The sequence below is a fragment of the Watersipora subatra genome, chromosome 9 (genome assembly GCF_963576615.1).
Source record: "Watersipora subatra chromosome 9, tzWatSuba1.1, whole genome shotgun sequence".
In the NCBI taxonomy this organism is placed as follows: Eukaryota; Metazoa; Bryozoa; class Gymnolaemata; order Cheilostomatida; family Watersiporidae; genus Watersipora; species Watersipora subatra.
Window position 1 is genome coordinate 34,683,478 of NC_088716.1, and position 15,001 is coordinate 34,698,478.

The following is a 15,001-nucleotide window of genomic DNA, read 5'->3' on the forward strand; positions in this document are numbered from 1 at the left end:
ATAAACAAAATACTTATAAAACATTATTATTTTATGTCATTATTATTATTACTATTCTCATTGAGTTAACAATCCATTACAAGCTATTACATTTAAAGCTTGATCTACAATCACCTTAACACAAAAGTCATATGATGTGCGATGGATTAAATATTTGACTCCACAATTGAAGTAATTTCTAACACACCACCAAAATTTTTCAAAACACCGTGGTTTGAAATGCTGAAAAAAAGGAAGCCCAAATTGAGTGAGCCCGGCAAAAATTTAATGAAAAAAATTTTAAAGGTTTGAAAATACAACGAAAAAAATTAAATAACCATTTTAAATTAAATTATCTCTCTCACTACTCTACCTACGTACTATCAGTCTCCTGTATCACCAAGGTCAGGAGTATCTCTATCACTACTCTACCTACGTACTATCAGTCTCCTGTATCACCGAGGTCAGGAGTATCTCTATCACTACTCTACCTAAGTGCTATCAGTCTCCTGTATCACCGAGGTCAGGAGTATCTCTATCACTACTCTACCTAAGTACTATCAGTCTCCTGTATTACCGATGTCAGAAGTATCTCTATCACTACTCTACCTAAGTGCTATCAGTCTCCTGTATCACCGAGGTCAGGAGTATCTCTATCACTACTCTACCTAAGTACTATCAGTCTCCTGTATTACCGAGGTCAGAAGTATTTCTATCACTACTCTACCTAAGTGCTATCAGTCTCCTGTATCACTAAGGTCAGGAGTATCTCTATCACTACTTTACCTAAGTACTATCAGTCTCCTGTATTACCGAGGTCAGAAGTATCTCTATCACTACTCTACCTAAGTGCTATCAGTCTCCTGTATCACCGAGGTCAGGAGTATCTCTATCACTACTCTACCTAAGTACTATCAGTCTCCTGTATTACCGAGGTCAGAAGTATTTCTATCACTACTCTACCTAAGTGCTATCAGTCTCCTGTATCACCAAGGTCAGGAGTATCTCTATCACTACTTTACCTAAGTACTATCAGTCTCCTGTATTACCGAGGTCAGAAGTATCTCTATCACTACTCTACCTAAGTGCTATCAGTCTCCTGTATTACCAAGGTCAGGAGTAGCTCTATCACTACTCTACCTAAGTACTAGCAGTCTCCTGTATCACCAAGGTCAGAAGTATCTCTATCACTACTCTACCTAAGTACTATCAGTCTCCTGTATCACCAAGGTCAGGAGTATCTCTATCACTACTCTACCTAAGTATTATCAGTCTCCTGTATCACCAAGGTCAGGAGTATCTCTATCACTACTCTACCTACGTACTATCAGTCTCCTGTATTACCAAGGTCAGGAGTATCTCTATCACTACTCTACCTAAGTACTATCGGTCTCCTGTATCACCAAGGTCAGGAGTACTCTACCTAAGTACTATCAGTCTCCTGTATTACCGAGGTCAGGAGTACTCTACCTAAGTACTATCAGTCTCCTGTATTACCGAGGTTAGGAGTAGCTCTATCACTACTCTACCTAAGTACTATCGGTCTCCTGTATCACCAAGGTCAGGAGTACTCTACCTAAGTACTATCAGTCTCCTGTATTACCGAAGTTAGGAGTAGCTCTATCACTACTCTACCTAAGTACTATCAGTCTCCTGTATCACCAAGGTCAAGAGTAACTGTATCACTACTCTACTTAAGTACTATCAGTCTCCTGTATTACCAAGGTCAGGAGTATCTCTATCACTACTCTACCTACGTACTATCAGTCTCCTGTATTACCAAGGTCAGGAGTATCTCTATCACTACTCTACCTAAGTACTATCAGTCTCCTGTATCACCAAGGTCAGGAGTATCTCTATCACTACTCTACCTACGTACTATCAGTCTCCTGTATTACCAAGGTCCGGAGTAGCTCTATCACTACTTTACCTACGTACTATCAGTTACCTACTTTATCAGATTACTTAAAATATGCATCAATAAAATATAATTTATTAATATTTATTGCTGTGTGAACAAAGTTTCTTAATTAGTATGCCTTCCTGCATCAATTTTGTTAAAATTATTTCACAATGAAGGCCTTTCATTTCAGAAAGAAAGCTTTGATATTTCGCTACTGTACTCCCTTACAGCAGTTCCTCTCATCGCTGTAGTCTCCATTCGATGCTCCACCACAATCGTACTTTCCATTGCACCTGTGCTTTTTATCAATACAGTCTCGGGAAATCAAACACTTGAACTGTGTTTCTGTACACGGAAGCTTTCGATTATACTCATCTACAAAATATCATATCATGTTTTATTCTGCAGAGACAGACAACCTTTATAAAATCAACACAACAAATATGTCGAGTGTGTCTGTATGTTTTTGTGTTTTTTTTTGAGTAACAATATTGCTCCGTTACTCAATTCAAGTGGAATGTATTTTTCAAATGATAGTTTTTCCATTGCTTCCACTTTTGTTCCCCTGTCACTTTAGTATGTTTTTAATATTTCTAGACCAATCAAACACCAGTTGAAGAATCTCATTGTAAAAATGCAATAAATACTTTGTTAAAATTTGATACAAGTAAATTTTCTTGACAAATATATCTACTCGAAAATTTGTGTGGTATTTATTTAAAATTGATGAGAGCTTTTGTTTGGATCTAAGAAAAGTCTTCTACATTTTAGTAAAAGTACAAAATGTGAATCGTTATATTTATCAATCGTTTGTAGTGAAATCAAACTAAATAAATCAGTGCTTCAATAGCATGGCTCTTATCAGCTTGTAAACTTTGCAAAACTTTCTCTAAAATTAGCTTCCAAAAGCTAGTCATTCGCTATCACAAATAAACACAATCCTATATTACAAATCATCGGGTTCGGCGTCGAATTCTCCAAGAAATCATCTCTCGTTTTTGTGCTTTATAACTGAAACTGTGACTGGCATACTTAGAGCCCTATCATCAGCAGATCTCCTTTCCTATAGAGCCCTATCATCAGCAGATCTCCCTTCTTATAGAGCCCTATCATCAGCAGATCTCCCTTCCTATAGAGCCCTATCATCAGCAGATCTCCCTTCCTATAGAGCCCTATCATCAGCAGATCTCCCTTCCTATAGAGCCCTATCATCAGCAGATCTCCCTTCATATAGAGCCCTATCATCAGCAGATCTCCCTTCCTATAGAGCCCTATCATCAGCAGATCTCCCTTCCTATAGAGCCCTATCATCAGCAGATCTCCCTTCCTATAGAGCCCTATCATCAGCAGATCTCCCTTCCTATAGAGCCCTATCATCAGCAGATCTCCCTTCATATAGAGCCCTATCATCAGCAGATCTCCCTTCCTATAGAGCCCTATCATCAGCAGATCTCCCTTCCTATAGAGCCCTTTCATCAGCAGATCTCCCTTCCTATAGAGCCCTATCATCAGCAGATCTCCCTTCCTATAGAGCCCTATCATTAGCAGACCTCCCTTCCTATAGAGCCCTATCATCAGCAGATCTCCCTTCCTATTGTTGGCTTCAATGACTAGCTCACCTAATGCGCCTCTGAACTGATAGACTGATATATACTGATATACTGATATAAACTGATATACATGTACATGATATACTGATATAAACTGTTATACTGATATAAACTGATATACTGATATAAACTGCAATAAACTGCTATAAACTGATATACATGTACATGATATACTGATATATACTGATATACATGATCAGTTCTGGTACTGATAGGAAATATTTAAGGCTCCTCAAAGCAATAATCTATGACCTCATCTTAGAATCTGCCCAGTACAATTACAAGACCAGTGATACGCTTGACCTCATAAGGAAACCTTTAGCCTGAGACTTTTCTGATCCTCACCTAAAAATTGTGAAGATGTCTGGCATTACAAGATCATATTTACTTGTATATAGAAAGTATTACATGACATTTTGGCTAAAATCGTCAGCCAATAAAAATATTGATGCCAAACCTATTTCACCAAAGTACTTCCTTTTTCTGAACCCAGAGTTTATCTCACAGTAAGTCCTTGTATCGCAGCTGTTAACACTCTTTGAAAGATGTCACAACCATTTTTTATAAAAGCATTTTATAAAGGCAGTTCAATGGTTTCTAAATTATCAAATAATTTTAGTTGACCAGCTCAAAGGGTGGATGTACAGAGCAAATACTTTACGTTTGAACATGTAGTTTTTACAACATAGAATTTTGGCTGAAGAACCATAGGAACAACACTATTAATCCTAGTTATCTCTTGAGACAGGTTAGTCTTACAGGAGTTTCTACGGTCATTGTTTCCCAACAGTAGAATGTGGACCATGAGCTCGATGTGTCAGTGGTACATAAAGTTGCTGGCGAAATATTTCTGTATGGTGACTACTGCTAGTAAAATATGGAACGAAGGATGCTTGGCATTGCTGTAAACAAGACTATGATAATGATCTATAAGTCATATACAAAGCTATTTACAGGCCATACCAAATGTTTTTTTGCACGTAATGCGACATTTTTTGTTGGAGAAAAGGTTAGATGGTATGATATTCTTATAGCTCACAATTTATGAGTTAAACCTGAAAGCTGGATTTTTTGCTAAGCTAGTTGTTATGATTATTCTCTGAAGTTGCTAAAACAATCTTTAAAATTATCGAATCAGCAGTGACAGATTGTGTTCACTCGTGTCATGTTTGTGCCAAAAAACTCAGAGTAAAGAATTTCAACATTCTCATCATAGCAGTCGGCCGACATCGTAGCAGTCGGTCGACATCGTAGCAGTCGGTCGACATCGTAGCAGTCGGCCGACATCGTAGCAGTCGGTCGACATCGTAGCAGTCGGTCGACATCGTAGCAGTCGGTCGACATCGTAGCAGTCGGTCGACATCGTAGCAGTCGGTCGACATCGTAGCAGTCGGTCGACATCGTAGCAGTCGGTCGACATCGTAGCAGTCGGTCGACATCGTAGCAGTCGGTCGACATGACAATGACTAGTTTTACTTCAGCCTAATTAAACATCTTTAGCTTGCTTCATTTTTTGTTATCATTTCACATTTCTTTCAGTTCCTTTCCACCTTTTTGCTATTTTTCTCATCCCTCTCTTCATCCTTGATTGAGTTTCTTTTATTAACTTGGGGTATGTAATCAGGTCTAGAGTATGCAGACAGCTCTAGGGTTGACGAAGCATCGCGGACCCATCGGCAAAGTTTGCAGCTGTCAAACTTTACCAATGTTTCGCCGAGCATCGATGACTGCTTTTCAAGTGTGAACCATGTCGGCGATAGTAATTCACGGTCGGGGATAGCATGATTTATTTCTGTTTGTGATAGTCTCTGCGGACTAGTATTTGATTTCACCACGCGAAAATGTAGAGGTTTCTTCGCGAAAACTTAAAAAGAAAAATGAGAACATTACGTCAGTGTTTTTCCTGGTGCAAATGCTGATGGGTTTGTGATAGTGTAAACATCGTTATCATCGATGATCACCAAAGTATTGTGGCATCAACGCCGAGATACGGCGATATAGTGTGAACCAACCTTTAATAGACGGGTTCCTATGTGACTCTGGCTAGCATTGAATTAAGCTTATCTAAAATCTGCATTTTTGTATTTACACGGTTGCTAGCCGATCCGCAGTGTTTCACAAAAACAACTCGAAAGGTGTTTTAATGAAAGGGTAAATAGTAGCCTAAAAGCTGTTTTTCTAAAAAATTGTAGTTTCACTCACCGCAAAGAGACTCTACTTCATCCTCCCCGCTTGGACAATCACGGTACCCATCACATATAAAGATTTTCTGTATACACTTTCCAGAGCTACACTGATTCTGTAAGTCTTTATCTCCTGTGCAAACTGAACAGAAAACTAGCAATGATGTTGTTGTACTTAAACGTAATTAAACATTATTTAAAGCTTTGTTTATTTGTAGAATTTTATTTTTTATTATTTTTTATTTGTTATTTTATTTTTTCATTTGTTATTTTATCATTTAATTTGTGTTAGTGTTGATCTTTATTTTTTTCTCACTTTTTATTTTAATATAAGCCCTATTTTTACTTCTTTTAATTCTTTGTTTGTTCTTTTTAAGTATTTTTTATTTCTTTGCTTTTTTATTTAAAAAAAATTTATGGTACAAATTTATTGTATTATACAATAAATTAGAATTTATTGTACAGTTTATTGTTAATTGTAACTTTTATTCTATTTTTGAAAAAATGTTTGTTCATTTATTAGATACTTTTTTAATCGAATTTTGTTTCTAACATTTCTTTAGAAATGGGTTTTTAATATTTCCTGTTTCTTCTTATTCAATTTTAACTTTTTTTATTCCAAGCCTTTTTGGTTTTTAGTCATGAATCTTGAAAAGACTAGTGTGAAAAATAGTAGTGGGGAAAAAGAAAAGCATTTTTTTTAGAATTAAAACTGCATATAATAAAAAAAACATGATTATAATTATGGGGATAGATTAATGACAAATGATCACAAAACAAGATTTTTTTTATCGTCATTTTTTATTTGTTATTGCTTTTGTTTCCAATTTTTCAATTGTACTATCCTTATAAATGTTTTTGTTGGTTGTTATTGTTTGGAAGGTTGTTTTTTGTCCATATTTTTTTTTATAAATTTATTACTTTTTTTGCTTTTTTGTTTATTGCCGTTTTTGTACATTGTATCTTGTTTGTATTGTATCTAATGTTCTGCAACTAAACTGTGGGTGCAAAAAACCTTCCAAAACAAAAGTTGTAAAAAATAATGCTTTGAAATAGTCATAAAAATAGCTTTTATTTTAAAGTTGCTGTAACACAAATATCAAGCAAACCAAACAGTTTATCAAAAAGTCAAACACTTCAAGAGATTCGCTTAAAAGAATTCGTGCCAAAAGGAAATCAAAGAATGCGGACCTTCAAAAAGTAAAAGACTTATAAAGGTAATATGTAAAATGGTGCAATTCGTGCCATCAAAGTATTGAGCCTTTGCTAAGACGTGATGATTAATTGATATTTAGTCAAGCCATTTTGTCAGATTCAAACATACAGGTATAAAGTAATATAGATATATTTATTTAAATACATAATCTGCTACCACAAATTCTGGAATACAAGTTGACCCGACGTATAAGTCAAGGTTTAAAGTTTGGTATAACAATCCTTGGCATGTACCAGCGGTATAAGTCGACCCCCTTCTATAGATCAACGCGTTTGACCGCTAATAGTCCAGTTGGCATCAGAGGCAGGCAATTTATACCTGAAGAAATGGGATTCAAAAACTCCATGAACGAGTTTTTGAATATCCAAAAACATTCCATATAGTTATTCAAATGTAACGTTCTACATTTGACTAACTATAATGATATATTCATGATGCAATGCTAAATTTATACAATTTGACATACCTTGACCAGACTTCAGAGAGCTTATTGTCCCTTGTTTCTCATCTACAATGCAATTGTAAACCCTTCAGAGAATGTAACAGCGAAGTTAATATTCACGGAAGGCCTGCCGTAAAGCCTGCTATCAAAGAAAACGCGACAGATGACTTTTATGTCGTTTCAGTCTTTTCCGCGGAAAGTGTTGCTACTGTTTGGCTGCTCATAAATTTATTTGGTTCACTGATAGTTGTGCAAGATATAAAACATATTTTAGATTGAAAGACTATTCAGCTGTGTGGCAAAAAAAGTTGTTGGGTGCTGGAAACAGAATGTACTAGCACCTAATTAATTACTGTAATTACTGCAATGCGAAAGAGGATAAGAAGCAGCCTAAGCCCGTAGAAGCTCGTGTCTCATATCTACTGTATGTCAATAGAGTCTACACTAAACAGCTGAGGGTTATCACTAAAGAACTCATATCTACTGTAGGACTGTACTCATATCTACTGTACTAAAGGACTCATATCTACTGTAGGACTGTACTCATATCTACTGTACTAAAGGACTCATATCTACTGTAGGACTGTACTCATATCTACTGTACTAAAGGACTCATATCTACTGTAGGACTGTACTCATATCTACTGTATGTCAATAGAGTCTACACTAAACAGCTGAGGGTTATCACTAAAGAACTCATATCTACTGTAGGACTGTACTCATATCTACTGCACTAAAGGACTCATATCTACTGTAGGACTGTACTCATATCTACTGTACTAAAGGACTCATATCTACTGTAGGACTGTACTCATATCTACTGTACTAAACGACTCATATCTACTGTAGGACTGTACTCATATCTACTGTACTAAAGGACTCATATCTACTGTAGGACTGTACTCATATCTACTGTACTAAAGGACTCATATCTACTGTAGGACTGTACTCATATCTACTGTACTAAAGGACTCATATCTACTGTAGGACTGTACTCATATCTACTGTACTAAAGGACTCATATCTACTGTAGGACTGTACTCATATCTACTGTACTAAAGGACTCATATCTACTGTAGGACTGTACTCATATCTACTGTACTAAAGGACTCATATCTACTCTACTCATATCTCCTATATCAACAGAGTCTACAGTAAACATCTCAGGGTTATCACTAAAGGATGCCCGTTTGCTGCGTACTGTGGTACATTCAACTCATCACAGAAGATTTCATAAATTTCAAGGGAAGTCTTTTAAAAGAACACCTAAAAACAAAAATATTTGCGACAACCGATGAAAGGATAATGACAGCTGATTAGTTTTTATGTGTTTTCCTAGATACAAAATTGTCTATTAAAGCTATGAGAAAACAGTGAGAAATGAGAGTAAAATTATGGAGCAATTAATTGAAAGATAAAAACAGAAGATCACATGAGTAGACAAAGTAGAGTGAATGTTGTGCGTAGAATGAAGAAAGATCAGAATGAGTGATTATACACAGCTTGTATCGCGAATGAACAAAAGCACAGAACGACCTCAGCTCAACTCAACGTATTCAAAACAAACACCAACTACTTTAGATTGCGCTTAAGGTAATGCAAGCCTGATCCTGCGTAATGGAAAAGCAAGAAGCAATAAATGTCACATATACTTGTCTGAGCCATTATATGAACAATATAAAATATTACACAATGTGAAAAAACAAAACTAACCTAACACAACATAAACGCAGAAGCCAATCAAACAAATTTTAGTAACAATAAAGTCTTACAGGGATGGAACAGTTCTACAGAGACGAAAGGTAAAAATATGGGGAGAAAATACCTATAAATTTTAATCAAAAGACGAAGCATTTTCAGCTGTGCAAAATTAGGTAGAACCATTTGCTAGTTTAAGTAGACCCACTTACTAGTTTTATGGTTTCTAACAGCAACTGCTGCCACTATAATGACCACGAGCACCAATATGGTGACTACCATTGCAGCAATAGCACAGCATTTCTTCTTTTTGGTACAAGGACCAAATATTTGATATCCTTTGTTGATGGTAACATTTTCGTCGTTTACATCAAAGTAACCGGACAGCTGAGCGCGTGACTCTGGTGTCGTCTACAGCAAAGGAAAATAATAATTATAACGATTAGAGTATCATCTACCTTTGCTGCATCACGAGCTTCATTTATCTACACTATGCATTCACCTGTGCTCATATTAAGTACTGCATAGTTAGCAGAAAAAATGTTCAGTTGGCAGGGTTTGAACACATCATTAAGAAAAATAATAGTAGCAAATTTGAAAATAGTTTCATCATATTTCAAAATACATGCATTAAAAATATAATTCTACATAAAGTTGAGAATCTACTGAATTAGCACTTTTTTGCACTTACTCAAGCGGTGGATAAGTTTGCAGCCCAAAAACACCTGACTAACCTGATCATGACTAATTCTGACTAACCTGATCATGACTAATTCTGACTAACCTGATCATGACTAATTCTGACTAATCTGATCATCACTAATTCCACGCACTTCTTTTACAACTCATTTTTGCCACCACATTTAAGAACTTTCATGCGGTTAGCAAATCATCAAACAGCGATCATCTCATGTTGTTAAATAATAAACTAAGACCGTTGTGACAATCATGGAAAGTTCATGCTCCTGATGAATCAACCACATAGATTGTTTCAGTAGCATGGCTAGTTTGGTTGGCATGGAAGTTTATGCACTCTCCTTATATCAAAGGTTGAGTTAATCTTGTGGAAAAAATGGTACACTCATCTCAAAATCAATGATGGAGAAGATTGGAAACTGATAGCAATGTTAGACACTATTAATGTTTTACGAATATGAGGTTGAACGTTGGTGAGGCGCGAGAGCAAATTCTTGATGATATTATCAACTGGTTGGTTTCTTCCTCATATGGCTTGTATGCAGGAGGAGTTCAACATTCTGATACAAAGTCTAGTAGCAATAGGTAAAACTTGAAAATGTGTCCTTTGGGGGTCTTGAAGCATTCAATCTCTGATGCACAACTTACTCTTTCAATAATTGAGCCAATTGTTGACAAGCGTGGAATATCTCACCCTTCACTAACTACGTACAATGTCTCACGACTAGAAGGTTATCTGAAAATCGAGTTTGAGAAAACTCCTCATTTACAGGAATGAACCGGTTTTGTAAGAGTGCTACCAAACCGATCAACTACTGTACTTGTACAATTAGTGTTCATACACTTTATGAAATGTTCCAGCAATTTACACTTGTAACAAAATAACAACTTAGCTTTACTCTGCATAGCCTTTTGTGTAAAGCAAAACCTCAGCATGATCTCTAACCTTAGGGATTTCTATATATGCTCATAAACATAACGTATTTATTTTATATCTTATACTAAAATAGACTACTAAAATTAGAGTTTTTGTATTTCAAAAATTTTCAGATGCTAAAGACAAGTACCGAGCGCATTGAAACTGAAGCTATTGTGTGCAGAACTATGGTTATGTTTCTGCGACTTCTATTGTCATACTTTTCATACTACTCGCTTATTTTTAGCTGATAATGTTAGCAGTTGAAGAAATAAACAAGTTTAAAAAAACCACCTTTTATTGACTGAAAACCAAATTCTGTGGTTTTGGAATGTCTTCAGAAAGCCTCGCGAGGTGAATATACTTAGAATACAGATAGCTACATCAAATGAGATCGTTGTTGAAAACTCATAGGAAAACCTACAATTAAAAGGCATGTCAGGTTTTTATTTAGTAAACCATGTTACGCCTCATTCTCTCAAAAATGTTGAGCTTTTTGCTGTTGTTAGCCAATCGGTATGCTGTTTTGGTGGCAAGACAGTTTCTGACTAAAACAGAAGTGAGTTACCACCTGTTTTGATTTTTGCCTTTATTCACTTCATTATGAAAGAGTTTACTCAATACCTGGTAATTATTCCTGAAGAACAGCTTTAAACATACATTAAACCTGTTAATTAGAGTTTGTATCTTTATAAAAGCTCCTAGGGGCTTTTCTCATCGACTCATAGGTTACTCAGCTTTCGGTCTTTGTCTGAAAACGATAAACTCTAAGCGACCAAGATGGTTTCACTGTTGAAAACGTTGGTAAAGACATGAGGATTACTCACTGGATACTACATATAATTGTTCCCTGTAGTAATGATAAGCAAAGCTATAATTTATATCTTATACGTACCCCATAGTCAGAAGTCATTGTTAAACTATCTTTGCTGAGACACACATCCAGTAACGGTTAAGAAGAACAAAATGTGCAGTGCCACGACTCAATAACGTTTCTTTATGGTTGGATGTTGTTGGAATGAGTAGTCAGTCAGTCATGAGCTCACATTAATCATCCCGTTACCATGACGATAACTTCATTACCATGTTAGACTTCCAACAAAAGGTCCAGCAAAAAAGTGGTCAGTAAGTGTGTTGAAGTGTAATTTGTCTAAAACTGATCATGATATGATAGGAATTAGTCAATCTATCTTTCAGTATTCAGATACAATATATATGAGATAAGAGGATGAAGTTGCCATGCTTGTCCGAATGTTGACCAGTGCCAGAGGTGAGCGGCATGAGGGCCACCGGCAAAACCAACTCATATGACACCGAATAAGGGTTGACCATATTGATCGTGAAGGGTAATAGAGTGCGAGTGTAGAAAGATTTAAAAATCTCTTTTGGCTTTTTAACCAAATAGTATTGAAAGAGTAACCAGCCGCAGTTAGCATTGCTGAACAAAGGTGAGAAGCCCAGACTGGTTATTTTGGCTAAAGCAAAACCAGCGAAAATTCACAAACTTTAATGAGCCATCTTAGCACAAATAGACAAACCAGCAAATTTCACAAACTTTGGTAGAATACACATCGCATTGCATCATTTATGAGCATTCATTCTTGGGACAACATATCTCCTAACAAACTACCGTAGTATTCAATAATCTATGAAACTGATGCCTTCAATTGGGTTGATTATATGTGATGGAGCATACCAAGCCAACCATTGCTGTATGTTTCATTTGCTGTGTTGAAAGGAGGTGTTATGAAACTTGCTCAAAGCCATTCATTCACCCTAAAATTCATATCTTTTCATCAGACATTTTTGGCATACTCATGCTCCAGCCATCTGGTTTTTGGCGCTAGTTTTATCGCTTTAGGATAAAAATTGTGTCAGACTTTTCAAAGATTATTTATCAGCTTTCCCAATTAAAATGCTGTCATTACATGGTTATTAGACTTGAAGATGAAACGCCTTAAAAGTTACAAAAACTGGTGTGTAACCCTAATTACCCTCTTTCTTTATGAAGGTAATTAAAGTTTTTATGCTGTACAATTTTGTAGGAAAAAGGAGATGAAGCAGGCATTGACCAGGTGACTAGAGGTCTAGAGATATATTGGTAAAGTCTTCTATGATAGTGGAAAGGAAGTAATTAATAACAAGCTGTCAAGCGGCCAGAGTTAGGCTCTACATAATAATATTATTCATAGAGTAGCTAATGTTTTAATAATATCAGTTCACTAAATTACTAAGTTATTGTTAATAATAGTCATATCCTGTTATCACGGAGTTACTTAACATTTTAGTCAATAGCAGTACCTATCAAAGGCCGTCACACCTTCAATTTTTACATACGACGGTCAGGTGAGAAAGAAAGTCTGTGAAATAAAATAGGCTATTGATGTTGGTAGATACATAAATGCGATTGCCAAAAGCCATAGAGATTATTAGTGTGATCAGATCATTGAACCAATATGAGCAATTATGGCAGAATACTCAGCCAATAAAAGAGAGCATAACAGAACATTTACTAAGAGAACATGAGAGTACCTGAACATGAGCACAGTACTAAGAGAACATGAACCAAGAGAGTACCCAGCTCATCAGAGAGAACATGACAGAACGGTCGACCAATGAAAAGGAGCATAACAAACATTTGTTTAGCACCGAGTCACATCACATTACACCCAGCCAATAAGACAGAAGAAAACATGACTGAATATGTGAGTGATACTGGAACTAAAACTTACGGACCCTCTACATTTATAATAAGCTCATTCCATAGCCTTACACACACACAAACACACATTCATGAAATGGATGTTTCCAAGTACCACAAACACAAAACAGTTCCTTTTCAAGTTGAAATGTACAAAAAATATTTACAAAAATTAACAAGTTTTTTACATTATAATATCACAAATCATCTATTTGCAATATCAAATTATCTGGTGACTTTTAGAAATCATGAGCCTCTAATAAAAACCAGTTCTGTTGGTCAGAGCAGTTATTTCTATAGTTATGCACAGTGTATATACTTGTCAGCACAAACAAGCTGTTAGCGATGTTACCCATCGGTTTATTGATATTAATAAACTGTAGGGTCATCAGATGAAACTGTATGATAGATTCGATCGAATGGAGCTGGTATATAATGGAACATACATTGTATATCAATTCCTAAACACCTGCATTTGGAAAAAAAAGAACTTGTAATTATGAAGTTAACTTATCAATGATTTCTATGTTATGTTCACATCTTGTCTGCCATCCACCAAAAAATGCAGAATCTACAAGAGCTGTAAGTTTGGCAACACCTCCTCAAAATCACAAGTCTGGCACCTTGTACAGTCTCTGCTGAAAAGATTGTCTGATTTTAATTCGCCGTAACAAGTAAGCAGGAGTTTACCAGGTAATCTAGAATATCTATAGTAGTGCAGTGTATCAAGTTGATATCCACAGAGACACTATGTCTAGTTTTGTTTGTAAATGTATAACCTTTGCCGTGATGTTTGTCACTTATAACATAGATTTCTGAAAGAAAAACCCTATAAATAAATATTCTAAAAACGCAAACAAATTAATGTATTATAGCAATGTTGAGACTGAAAACCAAAGGCAGTGTGGTCAATAAGTTGTTTTAGCCTGAGCTTCCAAGTCAGGAGTCAGAGGGACTCTATAAATACACTACAGTACATCCATAAAGCAAAAAATTAACTCATCTATAAGAAACTAGTATGTACTAAAATACTGAAGCCTTCAACCATATTTATTGCTAAAGCATTGCTGGTTGGAAATGATTGAAAACAGCAGGAAAAGACAACTTCTTATTGTACAGGTTCAGATCTAGCATTCAATATAATTTACAGCACGCGGATATCGTCCCTCAAGTTTGTTGCGCATTGGAATATAAACTAAAAATAAAAGCGGTACGCATTTGACGATAATTTAAATATCACCTGAAATTGAATTTAAGTTGAATTTACCTAAAATTGTTATGTAATAATGTTATATAATATCTATAACGCTGGCCAGTGATCAGGGTTGGTTTGATATATATCACTAGATATATATCATCGATAAATATGATATTTTTGAAAAATATCCATTTTATCATTCTGTTTTCATCTTACAGCTATTGATAACAGCCTAAAATGCTAAAAACTACCTAAAATCATCAAATACTTGCATAGGGAGCCTATTAGGCTTACCCAACACAGACAAACAAAGACAGCTAGACTAAGGCGGTGACATTAGCTAGACCAATAAATTTGTGTTTGAGCTGAGAAGAGTTTTTCAGATCTAAAATGTATTCGTCATAGATATATATACCTATATATATATAGGATATATAGGTATATATATCTATGGTATTC

At 35.7% G+C, this 15,001-nt stretch overlaps 1 protein-coding gene across 1 annotated transcript in view; it reads right to left on the bottom strand.

The window, feature by feature from the left end:
- Positions 1 to 11,657, bottom strand: part of LOC137405467 (uncharacterized) — a 73,335-nt gene extending 61,678 nt beyond the window's left edge. Inside the window, exons 1-5 of the mRNA XM_068091737.1 lie at positions 11,539 to 11,657; positions 9,244 to 9,442; positions 7,358 to 7,399; positions 5,695 to 5,817; positions 2,111 to 2,257 (exon numbers count right to left, since the gene is read on the bottom strand). Coding sequence (XP_067947838.1) covers positions 2,111 to 2,257; positions 5,695 to 5,817; positions 7,358 to 7,399; positions 9,244 to 9,442; positions 11,539 to 11,556 — 529 coding nt within the window. The 5' untranslated portion in view covers positions 11,557 to 11,657. The remainder of the gene's footprint in view (positions 1 to 2,110; positions 2,258 to 5,694; positions 5,818 to 7,357; positions 7,400 to 9,243; positions 9,443 to 11,538) is intronic.
- Between the last annotated feature and the right edge of the window lie 3,344 nt (positions 11,658 to 15,001).